This window comes from Macaca thibetana, chromosome 9 (genome assembly GCF_024542745.1).
Source record: "Macaca thibetana thibetana isolate TM-01 chromosome 9, ASM2454274v1, whole genome shotgun sequence".
In the NCBI taxonomy this organism is placed as follows: Eukaryota; Metazoa; Chordata; class Mammalia; order Primates; family Cercopithecidae; genus Macaca; species Macaca thibetana.
The window spans coordinates 11417285-11434815 of NC_065586.1; the positions used below are offsets into that span (position 1 = coordinate 11417285).

The 17531-nt window shown below is 36.3% G+C and overlaps 1 protein-coding gene across 3 annotated transcripts in view; it reads right to left on the minus strand.

Annotated features, from left to right (window-relative positions):
* The window catches only part of USP6NL (USP6 N-terminal like), a 154836-nt gene that overhangs the window by 52806 nt on the left and 84499 nt on the right, over positions 1-17531 (minus strand). For all 3 annotated transcript variants that reach the window (XM_050805281.1, XM_050805280.1, XM_050805282.1), the window contains 2 exons: positions 10982-11021; positions 1962-2042 (listed from right to left, as the gene is read on the minus strand). In XM_050805281.1, coding sequence (XP_050661238.1) covers positions 1962-2042; positions 10982-11021 — 121 coding nt within the window. The remainder of the gene's footprint in view (positions 1-1961; positions 2043-10981; positions 11022-17531) is intronic.

Sequence of the window (17531 nt, forward strand, 5' to 3'; positions counted from 1 at the left end):
ATTCATACCTCATATTAAAGACGAAATAATCCTACAGTAAAGAAAGAAATCTTGCTTAATTTTGTTTAGCTCAGGTTTTCCCAACTTTATTTAACCAGAGAGCCCTTTCCTCATTTAATAATAAGCAACACATACTGACTGCATACTAAGTGCCTGGCACTATTCTATGCTCTACATAAACTAACTTATTTAATCCTCACAACAAGCCTAATGGGGTAGGTAGTACAGCAGAAAAAAGTTAAATGCCTTTCCCAATGTCATGTGGCTAGGAAGTAGAGGGCTGGGGTTTGACCCGTGGTAGTCTGCCTCTAGAATCTGCCTCTTCACCATCAGGCTATACTACTGCTTCTGTTGAACTAGCAGAACCCAAGAAACTCATGCTCCCTGGAATTCTTATTGGCAAATGTTGACATAAGATAATTTGTACCTATACAAAAAGGAAAAGAAAGGATTACACTGAAAAAAGTGTGAGGAAATGGACAAAAATCCCAACAGTTAACTCAGTTGTGTTTTGTTGGCAGGACCAAGATTTCTTTTTTTCCTTTAAAATGTTTTTATTGTTCAGCCCTTCCTTCGATAAATTAATAGGGGTAGTTAACATTTACTGAATGCTTATTCTATGTAAGATACAATGCTAAGTGCTTTACATGCATTAAATCATGAAATCTTTGTCGCTTTGAAATGGGACACTATTATCTCCATTCTGCAGATGAGGAAACTGAGGCTTAGATGTCAGTGTTCTTAAAATATGGCCCATGAAATAAAAACGATTTTCATAATAAAACTATTTCTTTTTACCGTGCTGGCTTTTGCATGATCATAAAAAAGCTATGGTGAAACTTTTGCACTGATCATAGAAAAGCTATGGTGGTAAAAACTGCCAGCTCTTGGCACAAATGAAGGCAGCAGTAATGCTGTACTGTAGAATCAGTGATTCCTCACTCCATGTTTTAAAAAATCAGTTTAAATTAAGAATGCCCTCGATGATGCAGTAAAAAGTGTCAACTTGATTAAATATCAACCTTTGATGGAGGTCTCATTAACATAATGAGGAGTGATGACACAGGAGGTGCATACGGAGCTCTGCGCCGCACAACCAAGTGCAATGACTGTCTCAAGAAAAAGTGCTTACGATGAAATTGTTTGAATCATGAACATTTTCACAAAACACTGTTATTACTTGAAAGAATAACTAAGCAACTGTCACTCAGCATTGGGTATTTGGCAGGCATTTTCTCAAAAATATCTTAAATGAGCCTGTCACTTGAAGGAAGAGAACTGATAGAGTATTTACTGCCACTGATGATACCTGACCTTTCAAATAAAACTGACAGCTTTGGAAAACTTCCACCCCTAGGAGCTTGACATCTTCCCACTGTTTAAAGACTTTTCTGATGAGACGCCTGGTGATATTAATATATGTCAGTAATTTTCTCTAATTAACTTAGCACAAACTCAATGCAAGGCAGAAAGATTAAAAGGGAGGTTTGCTAGAAGCTTTTGAAACAGAAGATTGCTCCTACTTGAGGGAATGCTTCCAGAGGCCAACCCTCTCTCTTTCTGAGCAGTATGACCTGTGGATATAAAGCCTGGAACTGCTCCAGTGATTCTGACCTCACAGGGAAGCCAACCTCAAGATGGAGCAAACAGTGCAGAAGGCAGAGAAGAGATGGAAGAAACTATGGCACAGGCAACTTCAATAAGCAGCTGAATTAAATCACTCCTGAAACCCATCCCACCTCTGAACCACCCAATACACACTCTTAAATGTTGAAACCAATTTGAATCGGGTATTATGTTACTTACAATATAAAAACTCCTAATTTGAGGCATATTGCTAAATCAAAATTTCAAAACCAAATATGAATGTAATACTCTTATAATTAAAGAAGAACTTCTACTAGGAAAATCCACATTGAGTTTATATAGTTTCGTATGGAAATAACATTATTTTAAATTACCTTTTCAGTGTTCTTGTATTTTTCCCATCCTTTCAGCATTTTCAGCCATTTGGTAGTTCTTTCAATCTCCAGGTGCTTTTGCTAAAATGAAATTGAAATTCATTGTTATTGTTCGTTTCTTATAAATTATAAAAAACTTCAAAGAAAATGCTGCTAAAAAAAGAACTAAAAAGTTATGCTATATTAGCAGATACCCTATCTAACTTTTAAAAAGTTGGATAATCTCAGAACTGTATCAATACTAGTCCATAGCTAAAGTTAAGATTAATAGGAAATGCTCTATCTAGGTAAAAAGATAAAGATATTATTTAAATTTTCCAAGACTTTAAAAGTAACCAAAATATTGTGTATTCTACAAATTTAAACAAAAAAAATTTTAATATTTTGAAATATTTTACAAAGGAACAAAAACACAACTTTGAAATTTAATTATCTTATTTTACTGAATTCTAGTATATTGACGTTTTTAGTGAGAGTTAGTTTTTTAAAAGCAAAAGTGGCTGTTTATTTATTTATGGAAAGATTAATGTGTAATGAGTCTTATGCTAAGGAAAACTATTTAAAAAAATACTAACTACTAGTTGCTGCCCTAAGGAAATTTGACCAGGTGCTAAGGACAATGGACAAGGAACACACTGCGTTGTAGCAGGCACTGGTACTGGCAGGAAGGGCCACGCAGAAGGGGCAGTCAAATCCACCTAAGCATGCCAGAGAAAATGATCCCAAAATGAGGAACAGTGAGATTATTAGGGTGGGAATGTGGGAATGCAATGTGGGAAAGAATGTTCTAGGCGGCCGTGAGAATGCGTGTATTTTTGAGACAGCAGGGGCCGACAGCAGCTCCAAAGGGTTTACAAAAGCATCAGGACACCAGGCTGCCAAAGTTGGGGGAGGTCTCTTGCGTGCGCACTCAAGTGAAATTCAGGGGCAAGGCTGGGGAATGGGGAAAGTAAGATGGAAAATGCTCACTCTTCACTTCTTTGGCTTCCAGTAGAAGGAATATTTTTTCCTAAGTACCTGGGCCCATGAGTGTAGTAAGTATATGAATAAAAAGCAATGGAAATACAAGTCTACCCAGAAAAGGAAATCATTCTGAGGACACATTTTATGCTCAAGGATGCATGCTCACTGCCACCCCACGAGGTAGGTATGATCGTCACCATTTTACAATGAGGAAACAGAGGCATAAAGGGCTTAAGGGATTTGTCCCAAGTCACCCCTCTAGTAAGTGGTAGAAGACGGATTCAAAGCCAGGCAGCCTGGCTCCAGGACATACACTCCGAGCCACCACATCTCTGGCTCCCATCCTGTCCTCTGCCCTAGTTCAGGCAATCATCATTCCTGGATGGAAGCAGCAGCTCCTTACTGACTATCTGCAATCCAGCCTCAAACAGGCAGGCATTATGCTGGCAGATGGCATATATGCCTCACCACTAATATTTTTAGACCTAAAAGCAGCAGAAAATTCCAAAGAAAATCCTGAATTTAGGAAAAGTATCTCACCAATGAGAACATTTTTATAGAATTTCAATTTTAGGCATATTCTTAAAACTCTTAAATTACCTCTTTTTACAATTTTTGTATGGGTTTCTCACAAAAGATGAGCACTCATGAGCAAAAGATATTATTTTATAATTCACATTTTTCAAAAGGCTAAGCATATTCCTCATTATATTATTAGTGATAAAATGTTGCAGATGGTTCCAGAAATATGTTTAATTTTAAAACTCGGTGGGGCACTGAAATCTAATTAATGTTTCTGCTAAATGTGACTTTAGAGAAGGCCAAGCTGTGAAAAATTAAGATTGATCTAAATCACCATTTGGTATTTTTTGTTCTTCTGCACTTTCTCCCCTGACTTCTTTAAAGCATAATCCTTTTTTCCACCAACAGGAAAACACCAAATAGTTCAAGCCAACCCAAGAGTATAATAACATACACTTTGCCAGGAACAACCCTGCTGAGATCTTGCAGGTCTCTTGCTATCTTTCATTTTTATGACCATGAATTATCAATGAATAACTTTAGGAAGTAGTCATTTTTTTAAAGGCACACTTTTGCATTCTGATGATTATCATATATACAGATTATTTTAAATGCTATATATTCCCACACTGCAAGAACAAAACACACACATACAAAAAAAAATTTAAGGATCATTAAGTATGCTTTCTTTCCTCTACAGGAAAAAAATAGAATAAAATAAAATATATTTTATACAATATATAATACATATTACATATATCTAATTATACATAATATATAATTATCTCATATATTACATATAATTATATATCTTATATAAAATAAATACATAAAATATATAAAGTATATATGATATAATATATAATATATAAAATATATATTATATATATACACACACACACCCCTTGGGAAGCTATAGAATTCTAAAATTATGTATCAGTATTCAATCAAGTTTAAGTGTTAACTCCATAATGCTGTCCATTTAATAATACCAAACTTGAATGCACATGACAGTCTTTTTCCCCCAATCATGAATCTATAATTCATAGATGAAATATACTTTCTCACCAAAGATGCTGAAGCTAACTATTCTAGCAACTGTTTTGAAGAAGTAACTGAAAACATACTCACATATGACAAATGTGAACTTAAGTGCCCCAGAAAAATAAGCTAAGGAATGCCATCTTGCCACAGACTCAATCACAACAAGACAAAACTGGAATATAATAGTGTATTAGAAACTCCACTTCAAGTTCAACAGAGACTTTAAAGTCGACAATAACTGAAACTATTTTCCCAAACATGCTGCTAGTATGCTTCTGTCCCTGACATGAACTAACACCATCACTACCCACTAAGTCCTCCTTTTCTCTCACTTCCCACCCCCAAATCACACTCTGCTGGGTCCATGTTGTGTCTCCTGCTTCCATCCTGTCCTCTGCCCCAGTTCAGGTAATCGGAGTTCCTGGATGAAAACAGAAGCTCCCTGCTGGGATCCTTGTCTTCACTCCGGCCTCCACACTGCTACCACAACCTTTCACACGTGTCCCACAACCCTTCAATGGCTACCCATTTTCTAGAAGTAAAGTTTAAATTTCTTAGCATAGCACACATGAGTAGCCTTTCAGAATGCGGCCCCAATTCACCTTCTAGTTCTATCTCCTGCTACTTCTGTGATCTGGCCACCCTGAACTATTTGTCATTCCCATACACAATGCATTTTCAGCCTTTGTGACAAATGTTTCCTATTTGTCTCCCTGTGATTTTCTCACCATCATCTGGTAAAATCCTACGCATCCTCTCAAGACCTAGGTCAAATGTCCAACGCCTGGAACCTTTCCCAGTTCTCTCCATGTTCCAAGCATGTTCCAAGGAACAAAACCAACTGTTCCCTTAGCATTCCATGGCATGGATTCAAGACCCAGATGACCTGGGTTCAAATCTGAGTTCTGTCCCATGCTGTTTCATTTGGGTGCAAACTACTTAATCTTTCTGCACCTTAACTGTCTCATCTATAAAATGAGAATATTTTGATCATTGTTACAGCACCTAACATCTGTGTTCTAGTTGGCTTAAATGCCCAAACTGTATTATCAATGTATGAACTCCTTGACTATAGAGACTGGATATGTTCATGTTTTTATCACCTAAAACAGTGGTTGTTATATAAGAAAAGTTAAACATTTAAAAATTAAACAGAATTTACATAAGAAAAAAAACTGAACACTATGAAGGAATTAATAACATTCTGTGGTCTCAAGGTGGAAGGGTGGGAAGTAGAATGAATATGAACAGACAGACTGAAGCCAGAATGTTATTTCTGATAGCAATGTGATCGCTGTAATACAGAAGTAACCAGAAGTTAATAATATCCCATATGTGGCAGAATAGTAGAAATGGAATTATTCCATCATGTGGGTAACACTTTTCAAAGTGTTGCCAAAAGGCAGAGCTGCTGATGTTAACAGCCTGTGTGAAACTGATATCAAATAATTCTGTTGGCTTCATACACAAACATCTTACTTCTCTCAATTTGTATTTTGAAATATTTCAAACCTACAGAAAAGTTAAGAGAATAGCATGTCACATACTTATAAATGCTTCATGAGATTCACAGATTATTAACCTTTTGCTAGATTTCATTTATACTGTTTGGGTTTTTAGGGGGAACCGATCATTAGAAAATCATGACATGAATAGTTCATCCCTAAATATTTCAAGTATGTATTGCCTAAGAACGAAAACACATTATCCTACATGATTCCAGTACCATTATACCCAAGAAATTTAAAACTGATTATTACCTCATAAAGCGCCCGTACACCAAATTCCCCACTTGTCCCAAGCCTGTCCTTTACAGCTGTTTTTTTCTGTGGTGTGGGCAACTCGGAATCCAATCATGCATTCTGCATTGCCTTTGCTGGCATGTCCCCAAAGTGCCCTGGCCTCTGTCGTCGATGACACTGACGTTTTGAAGAGTCCAGGCCACACTATCTGGCTTTGTGTGATTGGCTCCTCTGGATTTTAGCAGGATTATCACCCAATTATGTTGTCTTTCCCACCACATCATATCAGATGCACATGATGCCAAGCTGTACCACTTTCAATGATGATGCTACAGTTTCATCATTCAGTAAAAGTATTTGCCCAATTTTCCCATTAATAGAGAAATTCCCTTTTGTAACTAATAAATAATCCATGTGCTATACTTTGAGACAGGGTGCATGTCGCGTTCCTTAATAACTCTACCCAATGGTCTCATCATCCATTGATGATCCCTACCTGAATCAATTATGGCTGTGATGGTGGTAAAATGGTGTTTGGGTTTTTTTTTCTATCACTCCTTCTATATTATTAAATGACATTATTAACTTTGGACATTAAAAAGTTTCTTTTCTAGCTCCTCCCCTTTCAATATCACTATAGTCTAAAGAATTATTTGATTTCATGTATTATAATCCATTATCATCATTATTCTTTTTGAATCTCAAACTGTCCCCTGGGAGGTGGGTTAGACTACTTCCCGTCTGAGTGGTAATTTCTCCCCTTCAAATTTGTCCTTTTGATATGCCCTATTTGTCTTTTACCATTTCTTAGTGTTCTGGTACAAAATGATTTTGGCCCACCTTATACTCTCCCTATCCCAACCTGGAATCAGCCATCAGTTCAAGAATCTGTGATTCCCTTTAGTGGAGAGGATGTTCAAAACTAAATTTTGGGCACTGGATGTGCTTCTCACCAATGAAATTTTTAAAATTGTATAGAAGATCCTGACATAAGAAAATTCTACTTCTCTCAGAATGTCAGAGCTAACATGCAGCCAAAGAACATAATGCAAAGGCCATCATCTCCACCTCTACTCCCTCTGCTATCTCTCCATTACCTCTCTTGGCTAAGAACATGCTACACTACCGTATACTTTTCTTCCCATGAGCTGTTTTCAGGGAAGAGCTAAACTTCTGTTTAAAGTTTATGATATAATACCCTATTGTCTTAAGTTGATGTTGCCTCTAAGTCAGAACTGGCCTCTCCTACTGGGGCAAGGAGGGTGGAAGGATTAAAACTGGGACCAATATCTTCTTTGTTACCTCTCAACCTCCAGTGATCTGAGACTACATTTTCAACCCTGTACAGGACCAGCTGAACAGTAAGTACTCAATAATCATTTGTTGAATCATCTACATAGCTTTGTGTTCTATCTGGTCCCAGGCCCTTCCCACTATTAACCTGGCTAATAATTCAGATAGTAAAGGCTAGACACATACACAATTCATGGATGGATATTACATAGCCTTCTCCGTAGAATAAGAAATCTTGGGATTTGCTCAGATTCAAGTCTTCAGATGCTTTAATGGCTCTATTTGAACATTAGTGTGTATTGTGATATAATAAGAACTATATGATCTCTACCCCCAGTTCCCTCTTGGAGGTCGTGGGAACTTCTAATTTATAGCCCCTCACAGGTGATAACCTGAGGCTTTCAACTGACTTCGGATGTGACAGGCAATCTTATGGAAGTGAGCTCTTAACCTGTGAGGTCTGCACCTACTCTGGTTAGTGGCAGAACTGAGTTAAATTGTAGAAAATACATTTATGTCCACTTGGCGAAAAACCAACACATATCTTGGTAACCAGAAGTATTCTGTGCTGTGTCAAGTATGAGAGTAGGAAAAACAGTTTGGTTTTTCCCTATCTTACAGTTTGTTTTTCGTTTCAGTTAGGACTCGTGAGTGGGGACAAAGTTGATGGGAGTCAGGCATGCCTAGACCTCACCAGCAGAGGTCAGAAGAAGACAGGAAGTACAAAAAGAAATGTGTCTGTTTTTACAGAACACCCTGACATTGGAAAGTCTGTCAGTCATGCATCTTGAGTAAGATTTCACACTACATTATATTAAGACTTTTTTAAGATATAAATAGGTTCCAATATTCTATACACAATGCAAAAGATTGCACTACATGAAGCGATAGCTGAATCTATGAAAATACATAGTTTTACATATCTGTTCCTCCTTATTAAAATCATCAATAAGCTCAATGAAACAATATAATCCATTATTAATACTGTTCTCTACAGAGTAAATATAATGTTTGTTTATGTGCTTAAGTGCCTGTTTGGGGGAAACCAAAGCACTTAGTAAACACCAATACTAATGCTCTTAGGAAGGACTGTATACTACTCTTCCTATTTTAAACAGAGAACTGCCTTATGTAAAATAATACATTGGCAAAGCTGGAAGGAAAGCTGTGATTACCCGACTATGTACTAGTGTATAAGTCTTCCCCAATGGAAATAAGAGCATGCTTCAAGTGTATGCTCTGTAAAGACTACAGACCAGCAAGACTATCATTTCTAGATTTTATTCCATTTTAAAAATGTAAACTTTTTCTTTATTCATTTCCTGGAAATAGTAGAACTTGGCTACTAGGACTAGGCAGTCACCATAGAACACAAGAACTTAACTCAAACCTGAAGAACTTGGGGGAAATCCTGATAAACTAAGAGGTTTCCAGTCTTAGACTGTTTTGAATGTGGCTAAGTTCTCATTCCACTTTAAAGAAACCGAAATTGTAAAAGGCAGTATGTCATATTAGTGCAGTTTCCGTACAAAAGGCCTTAGGGAAACCCAATCAACAGACTCTGAATCCTGTCCCCACCCCCAAATAAAAGATCGATAAGTGAATATAAAGTTATATCTTATTTTAAAATAAATTACTAAGGTATGCATAGGTCATTTTTTAGTGATTCCTCATTAAACTAAACTTTTTGGAGAAAACAATCAATTAATTATAAGCCTAATTGCATTAAGAGGTCATTTACTGTATAGGCACGTCTCTTAAAAAACTAATAAAAATTTTTGAAAAACAATATTCCTCAAGCTTGCATCCTCCTGTCTGGTATTTCTTCTTTTCTTTACTGCCCCATTTATTAAATCATTTAAATCACTGATCTGAAGACTTTCAAACTTTCTGGACCATGAAATTACAAAAGGGGGAGGGGAGTGTTAGAGAGAGAAGTCAATACTGGATTGCCAGATTTTTATCTTGCCAAATGTGGATATCTTTTGTTAAAGATATCTTCCAACTCTTCCTGATTTCTCAAATAAAAGACACTGTAACACTTGAAGGGACAAACTCTGCCAGTCTTTATGTCAATATATTTAATTTTATAAAGAACTCATTACATTAATTCAGCCCAAAAGAGAGATCATAGTCAGAGGGTGGGAACAAATCCTTATGTTCCTATTCAAGGCAGACTGCCACAAAGTTCACAGGGGCAGCATTACTAAGTTCTCACCATTAGTCATTACTTCCTTCTCAGTCATTCCTCAGCAACAAAGAATCTGCCTTTCCCCTCCACCTGCACTACCACTACATTTCACATATACTGTGGCCCCACCAAGCCACCAGTCATCTCCTACCTGTTGTCATACTGGATCTTCCTGTAGTCACTGCATGTGAGCTTCTCTAAGGCAGAAACTATGTCTTATTTAATCCTAGCATTCTATGCAGAACTAGGCCAGTGCTTGATACACAGTTGCTATTCAATAATGTAGATATTAAAAGAAAGATATTCATTTGCTGAAACCTCTAGGTTATGATACTGAGAGAGAACCAAGCAGTCACAAAAGAATTCAACTGCAGGTCTGCCTGTAGGGTTCTCTATATACGTAAAATGGCAGTTTCATCTACATCTTAAGGTTGTGCTACAGTTTTGATTTTCAGAAAAGTTTGATATCAGGAAGATTTTCTAAAATATTTTTCATATTCCAATTCCAATTTCACCTTCATTATCTGAAATTCAGCCCCTTGTCCTCATCAAACATATATGAACTGATAAAAATCCCAGTCAATACCCCCACTTTCATTCTACAGTTCATTTTTTGGTACAGAAAAAGTGGGGACGAGAAGGGAGATTTCAAGCAACCTTAAAACATTCCATCACTACTTCAAAGGCATGCCTGGGTGTGGAACCAGTTCCTTGCTATGCATAACAAGGAAAGATTTTAAAATGTTGACAAGTTTACTATGTAACACTTCTCTAAGTACTTAAAATACTAAAATACCCACAGAAAATGATTTTGGTTCTTGTAAGAAATTTACTAAAATCTCATGGAACAGTCATGTTTCAAAGAGCTGCTGGTCTAGAATGGTGCTTTATTTGCCACAGGGTACATGAGAATCACTTGTGAAGCCTTTAAAAATTACCTACCAAGAGGCTCCTCCCCAGAGAGGCTGATTTCATAGACTGAGGGGGGACCTGGGCAGCTGTGCTCTCAAAGCCTCTCAAAACCTAGATTGGGACCTGCCAGTCTAGAATGAAGTCTTTCAAGCACCTATCAGAATCTCCTAAAATCTCCTAAAATTATTTCACCATTGTTACTATCTTACAGTGACATAATGAGGTCCAAAATCTAACAATGACTGTATCATTTCCATATAATATGGCACTTAAAATCACAAAGGTGGTCAATTCTATTCTTCTAACAAAGGCAATTCACCAGTAACTGTAAATAAATCAAGAGCGGGACTTACCCGTTCCACAGCTGCATTATGATCTGGGAGTTCCTCCTCACTGCAGAGGAAAAACAGTATTATATGAAATTGTTGAAATCAAAACAAACTTTTAAAAGCTCATACACTTATAGGTACATATGATATACAATACTTATTTGTCATCACAAGAGGTACATAAGTTTCCATTCGCTGAATTCAATATGAAACGATAGCTACTCTAGAACCACAAGGCACCCCCATCTTCAAAATCCAGCCCTGAACTGTCAAATACAGTAGCCACAAGACACATTTATTAATTAAAAAAACTATTTAACATTAAAATTTAATTCACTGTAACACTGAGTTAGTCTCACTAGGCACAGTTCAAGTGCATGAATGTCACGTAGCTAAAAGCTACCATATTGAATGGTACAAATATAGACCATTTCCATCACTGCAGAAAGGTCCACTGGACAGCAATGCTCCAGACTAGGAGTGAGCAAACTTATTCTAGCAGGATAAATATTTAAACAGTAAGTATTTGAGGCTTTCTGGGCCATACCATCTTTTTCACAACTATTCAGCTCTGATGTCATAGTACAAAAGCAACCACAGACACTACGTAAATCAAGTGTGGCTCTGTTCCCACAAAACTTTTACAAAAATAGGTGGTGAGCTGGATCTGGTCCACAGGCCACAGCTTGCCACCCTCTGCTTTAGACCACCACCTCCACTCTTGGTTCAAACTACGGTCTATAATCAATGATTGTTTAAAAAAATAGCATAAGGAACAAACTGCCTCCAACAGACTTGTGAATTTAAAGAAAAAACTTTATTCAGTACAATAAAGAATGCTTGGCTGGGTGTGGTGGCTCACACCTGTAATCCCAACACTTTGGGAGGCTGAGGCAGGCAGATCACCTGAAGTCAGAAGTTCAAGACCAACCTGCCCAACATGGTGAAACCCCATCCCTGCTAAAAATACAAAAATTAAACAGGCATGGTGGCAGGTACCTGTAATCCCAGCTACCTGAGAGGCTGAGACAGGAGAATCGCTTGAACCCAGAAAGTGGAAGTTGCAGTGAGCTGAGACCGCACACACTGCACTCCAGCCTGGGCAAGAAGAGCAAAATTCCATCTCCAAAAAAAAAAAGGAAGAAAAATGCTTCACTGTCAAAATTTCAAGAGATTATTTTTTAAATATACACTAAAAGATCAAATTCATTTCTGATATATTTGTGGTATTATCTCTAATATAGAATATTCTGAGATTCTTGTATTAACTGTCAGTAATATAAAAACCACATGCTATTCATAAACAAAGTTATGCACTTTGAGTAGCCTTCTCAGTAGTACTGTTTTGGCAACACTATGTTTATATTCTTGCCTTAGTTTCTCGTGAGATCAAATAATATACTACCTTGAAGAGCATAATAGAGCAGTATTCACCAGTTCTATATTTTCAAAGGCATTCTTTTTCTACTATGAGGAGTCCTTAGGTGAACGATTACAACTGCCACAAAACTAACAAAAAAGAGTAACAGCCAAAAGAGATCTTAGAGAGTCCAAATCTTTCATTTCACAGATAATAAAACTAGTATTTTCACTTAGTCACTCAGCCTAACAGAAAGATGTTTAGCACTAATTCAGTGGGTTCAACTTCAGACAGACAAGATCTTAAACCATGCAGCAGTATATGAAGAAAAGGCATGGAGGCTGAGAAAACAATTCTCAAGAACAAACAAAACTGATTAAAAATAAAAGAGTCTTCAGACCTCATAGATGGATGACAGAGCAAGTATGTGGTCCAGCTTTCCTATACAGATGTTCTGGCATGGTTTCTCCATGTCTAAAACTTTTCGTGGAGAATCTGCTGTGTGCATACCAATCTCCACAGAGCTCTTCCCCCTCAAGTCTCTGTGCCAGCATAGGCTTAAATTTCACACCCTTCTGAGGATGACGCTGCTGCTGCTTACCAAGAGCTCCCTGTAATGTCCAGAACACGCACGTTGGCATGCGGGAGGAGCTCAGTAAATGGTGCTGAATGAAGGTATGAACAGGAGGATGAACATATACCTGCAGGCATGGATGCATCCTTACCATGCCTCCTAAATATCCTTCAAGTGGAAGAGAAAAAAGAAGGACCACAATCTGGACGAATGCAGAGAATTCCTTTAGGTCAGCAAACTATGGTGCATAGGCCAAATCTGGCCCACTGTGTGTTTTTGTAAAGTTTTAATGGAACACTGTCACACTCTGCCATGAATGTATTGTCTCTGGTTGTTTTCATGCTGCAACAGCAGAGTTGAGCAGTTGTGACAAAGACCGTATGACCTACAAAGCCAAAGATTCTTCATATCTGGCTCTTTACAAAAAATGTTTGACAAACCCTGCCTTAGAGAACAAGAGCTTAAGGGCACCTAAAGGGTGCTTTAAGAAAACACCAAGCTGATAGCAAGTACCTGTATCTCACAGAAATACAAGAAGGGAAAACCATAAGACAGTCATCTCTGGAAAGAGAGAGACCTTAACTAGATACATTGTTTATCTACTCCTAAACTTTGAAAGTATTACTAATTAGAGTTTATGTGCCTATAACCTCTCAACAGCTAGGTGGAGTATTCATGTTAACTATAAGATGAACTTTCATTGGGAAACATAAAAGTTAACTTGTTAAAATTAATAAGTTGACTATATTGACTAAATTTTATTTTTGTTTTTAAAGTAAATTTTATCTAAGTTTAAATTTAACCCAGTCAAAATTTACAGGATTGGTAGAAAGAGTTCTCAAGTCTTTGTAATCAAAATTATATATATATATATATAAAATTTTCACCATGTTGGCCAGGCTGGTCTCGAACTCCTGATCTCGTGATCTGCCTGCCTTAGCCTCCCAAAGTGCTGGGATTACAGGCGTGAGCCAGCGTGCCTGGCCAATGATATTCTTTAAAAACAAACACACCTTTATTCTGCATATCATATACAGTCATTTTATACAGTCATAGTAAACTACATTTATATTTTATAAATATACACATTTTGATAAGTAGCTGAAAATCTGAAGTTTGGTATTAATTTTATCTTCTTTATTTCTGGTATGACTTCCTTCTAATTCTTCTATTAATAATTTGTGATCTAAATACATTATCTTTCATTATCCAAATACCAAACATTCTTTGTTAAGTAGACTAGCAGTGACTATTTTTGATTAAAATGTTAAAGTTCTCCAACTTCTTCCTTAAACAAGCTCTGTTTCTCCATTCTCCAGCTTTACCTCCATCATGGCACACACTGGGGAGAACACCTCACTGCTGAGTACTAAACAAACAGCTTGCTCATCTAGCAGAGCTCAGTTGGTTTGGCAACAGCTTTTATATTTATTGTGTAATCTATTCCAAAACCAAGTTGTTCTATATTTGTTAATTACTGTCACTCCATATATAATAACACGTAATTTAAGCTTCTAAAACTGTAATTAGATATAAACTCAGGCAACAAAGGTTACAAAGTTATTTTTGCCATTTTATTGTATTAACATTGACACTTAAAACCCAATTTCACTGCAGAATGAATCAAAAAGTCCAAAGAACTAAGACAGTAGAAAAAAAATGCTCTTTTGATCAAGGTGTGACAGGGAATAAGATCTAAATGCTTACACCAAGTGATTTTATTCAATAGTGCATAAAACTCCAGTCTGTGGTGACAAGCAATAAAAACCACTAGTAACAATGTCTGGAGAAAATGTTTTACTTAAACTACTCATTGTACTAAAAATCACTGATTTTGATGAAATGTATTAAGGTTTGATATTACCCTAATATCCATTTCTATGCTTCATTATGTTCATTTGTGTTGCCTGTTTGAGGACCGCATCATGGAGTAAATAAAATTAGTGTGATAGTATGAGAACGAGTACCAATCTACTTTATTTTTAAAAAAGCAGTGAGCTTAGCTATCTTAGTACATATCTCAATAGCAGTGTTCATTTCAAACAGTATCCTTCTCTTTGGGTCCTCGTTTTCCTCCTTTAACTTTCTTTCTAGGCATTTCAAAGCACTTGTTCTGTATTTCTCTTATTTAAAATACAAGAAAGCAGCAACAGGCAGCATACTGTAGCAGTTCAGAATGCAGGCTCTGCAGGAAGACTGCCAAAGTCCACACCCTAGAGCTGACGCTCACTGTCAATACAACGTGGGCAAGTTACTTGAACTCTGTGCTTCAGTTTCATCACCTAAAAAGAGGAAGACAAAAACAGTACCTACCCCAAAGAGCTTTTCAGGGGAATAACTGAATTATTCCATGTAAAGAGCATAGAACAGTGCTCAGCACACGGTAAGTGTACAATAAATATTAGCACTTTTTCCCCACTAGACCCAAATGGACCTTAGCACAGACAGTGAAAAAACAAATACAAAAGAACTGACTGCAATATTCAGATTGCCAAATACAGACTAGGCTCCTGGGTCAGAATCACTTATTTCACAGTTGTAATAGTTCAAATACGGTTTTATACCCAGAAATGCTTCTCAATAGACAAGAGTCAGAGAGACCAGATGCTTTCAATCACAAGTGTGGACAAATCACTGGATCCACATTTGCAGGCACATTTCATGAAATTTAGCTGGCACCTATATTCATTATTTTACAATTTCATTTTTGTATGCCTTTCAGATTTGTGAATGCAGTTTTTTCTTAAAATTCATTTTAACTTGATGGTATGTTTTCAATTCCCCCAAATTAATGGACTGTGTATGTGTGATCACATGGGTGTATTTAAACGTTAATAATGTACTTGTGCACTTAGAATTTTACATTGGAATCCAGAATGCTAAAAAGCCAAATACCGCATTTGCCAGTTAAAAAAAAAAAAAAAAAACTACCTCTTGTTTCTAGGGCCCAGCTCATGTTGTTTTAAGCAATTAAGAAAAGAAAATTTAGGTAATTAATAGATCCTTTTTGGAATGCACAGGTTTCCATATGTATTTTAAACCATACTAGACCATCTTATGATTTAAAAAATAAAAATAAAAAATCTAGTACAGTTGTTCATTCCCACCAAAATCACTTGGGAAGGTCAAAATCAGCTGAGGTGTCTCCTATCTTTAGAATCAAAATCTAGGAAACCCTGGAAATCTATTTAAACAATTTCTCAGCTGATTCTAATGTGCAGGCAAGTCTGGGACCCACTGGTGTTACCAGTCTTAATGCTTAAATTGTCTTCATATCCCAGATCTGCACACTACACACAAATATGCAATCATTTCTTGTCACATTTGTAGCCAAGTTTGATTTTTTAAAGAAGTAGGGGTGGAGGTTTAATTTAAGAACAGTATTTCCATCATAGTTAAATATTGCTGTTAGTCTAGTGAAGTTCAAAGCCTTCTGATTATAGAGGTGGGAGGACTGCTTGAGGCCAGGAGTTTGAGAAACAGGGCAAGACCTGTCTCTACAAAAACAAAACAAAGTTTTCTGATTATAACTACTCAGAAGAACATTTCAGATAGCTAATGTCATTAGGTATAATAACACTTAACATTTGTCCAGAACTTTATAAAGTATCCTTATATTTTACTTTTTCAAAGCCTCAAATACACCTGAAGGTACATAAAAAAAGGTATGTAAACTAATTCCTGCTTTAAAAATGAAGCACAAAATGTCTACATGACCAGAAAACAGCAAAGCCACAAGAAGAGCACACATTCTCCAGCTCCGGGAACTGTTTCTGTTTGTTGGCTGGTTGGTTTTACTGTCAGAAAAACATAATACAAAATAAATTCTAGACTCAAAGAAAAAAAAAAGGAGAAAATAAGATCAGAGGACTGTACATTACTGTGAACTATACAAAAAATGAATGTTTTTCCTTCAAAATTTAATCATGCAGTATAAAATAAGCAGCCCTGGCTTTTTTTTCCTATTGATAATAAATGAAATTGGAAAAGAGCACAGTTGAATGAATATTTAGTTAATCCTTAAATTGTATGGAACCAAAGTATAAAGATGACTAGAAGTCTCTAGCCTGTAGGAATCTGATTAAACAATACCAGAACCAGAACAGACAGATTCATATCATGTGCAGGATGTTTTTAAGGTTCCAAATTGTTTTAACTGCTTTCTTTTATGTGATCTAGGCCTCTCTCAATTCTTTATACAACATATTCAGGATGAATGGAATTAATTTTGAGAAGCAATATTATGAATACATTTATAACTATAAGGAAGATGAATGGCATTTCTTTACAAGGCTAATATTTAGGCTGCATAACACTAAAGTTCGAATTGCTATTTATTTTTAAAATGCACTGGTACAGAATGAAATGTTTTATAATTATTTTTAAATACAAATTTTCCATTGCATTTAACTCTGTTGAATTATTAATGTCATCTACTGCACTTAATGTTCTCACTAAATTGCAAAAAATATTAAAAATTATATTCTTAAACATAGTTAAATTTTAATCACAGAGTTGTTAAAAAACCCAGGAATTTAGTACCAAAAAGCATATTGTAAGACTATTCCTTATTCACAGCAATTATATTAAAAATAAAGAAAATCAGTATAATAGGTGACCACAGAAACATTATAATCAAA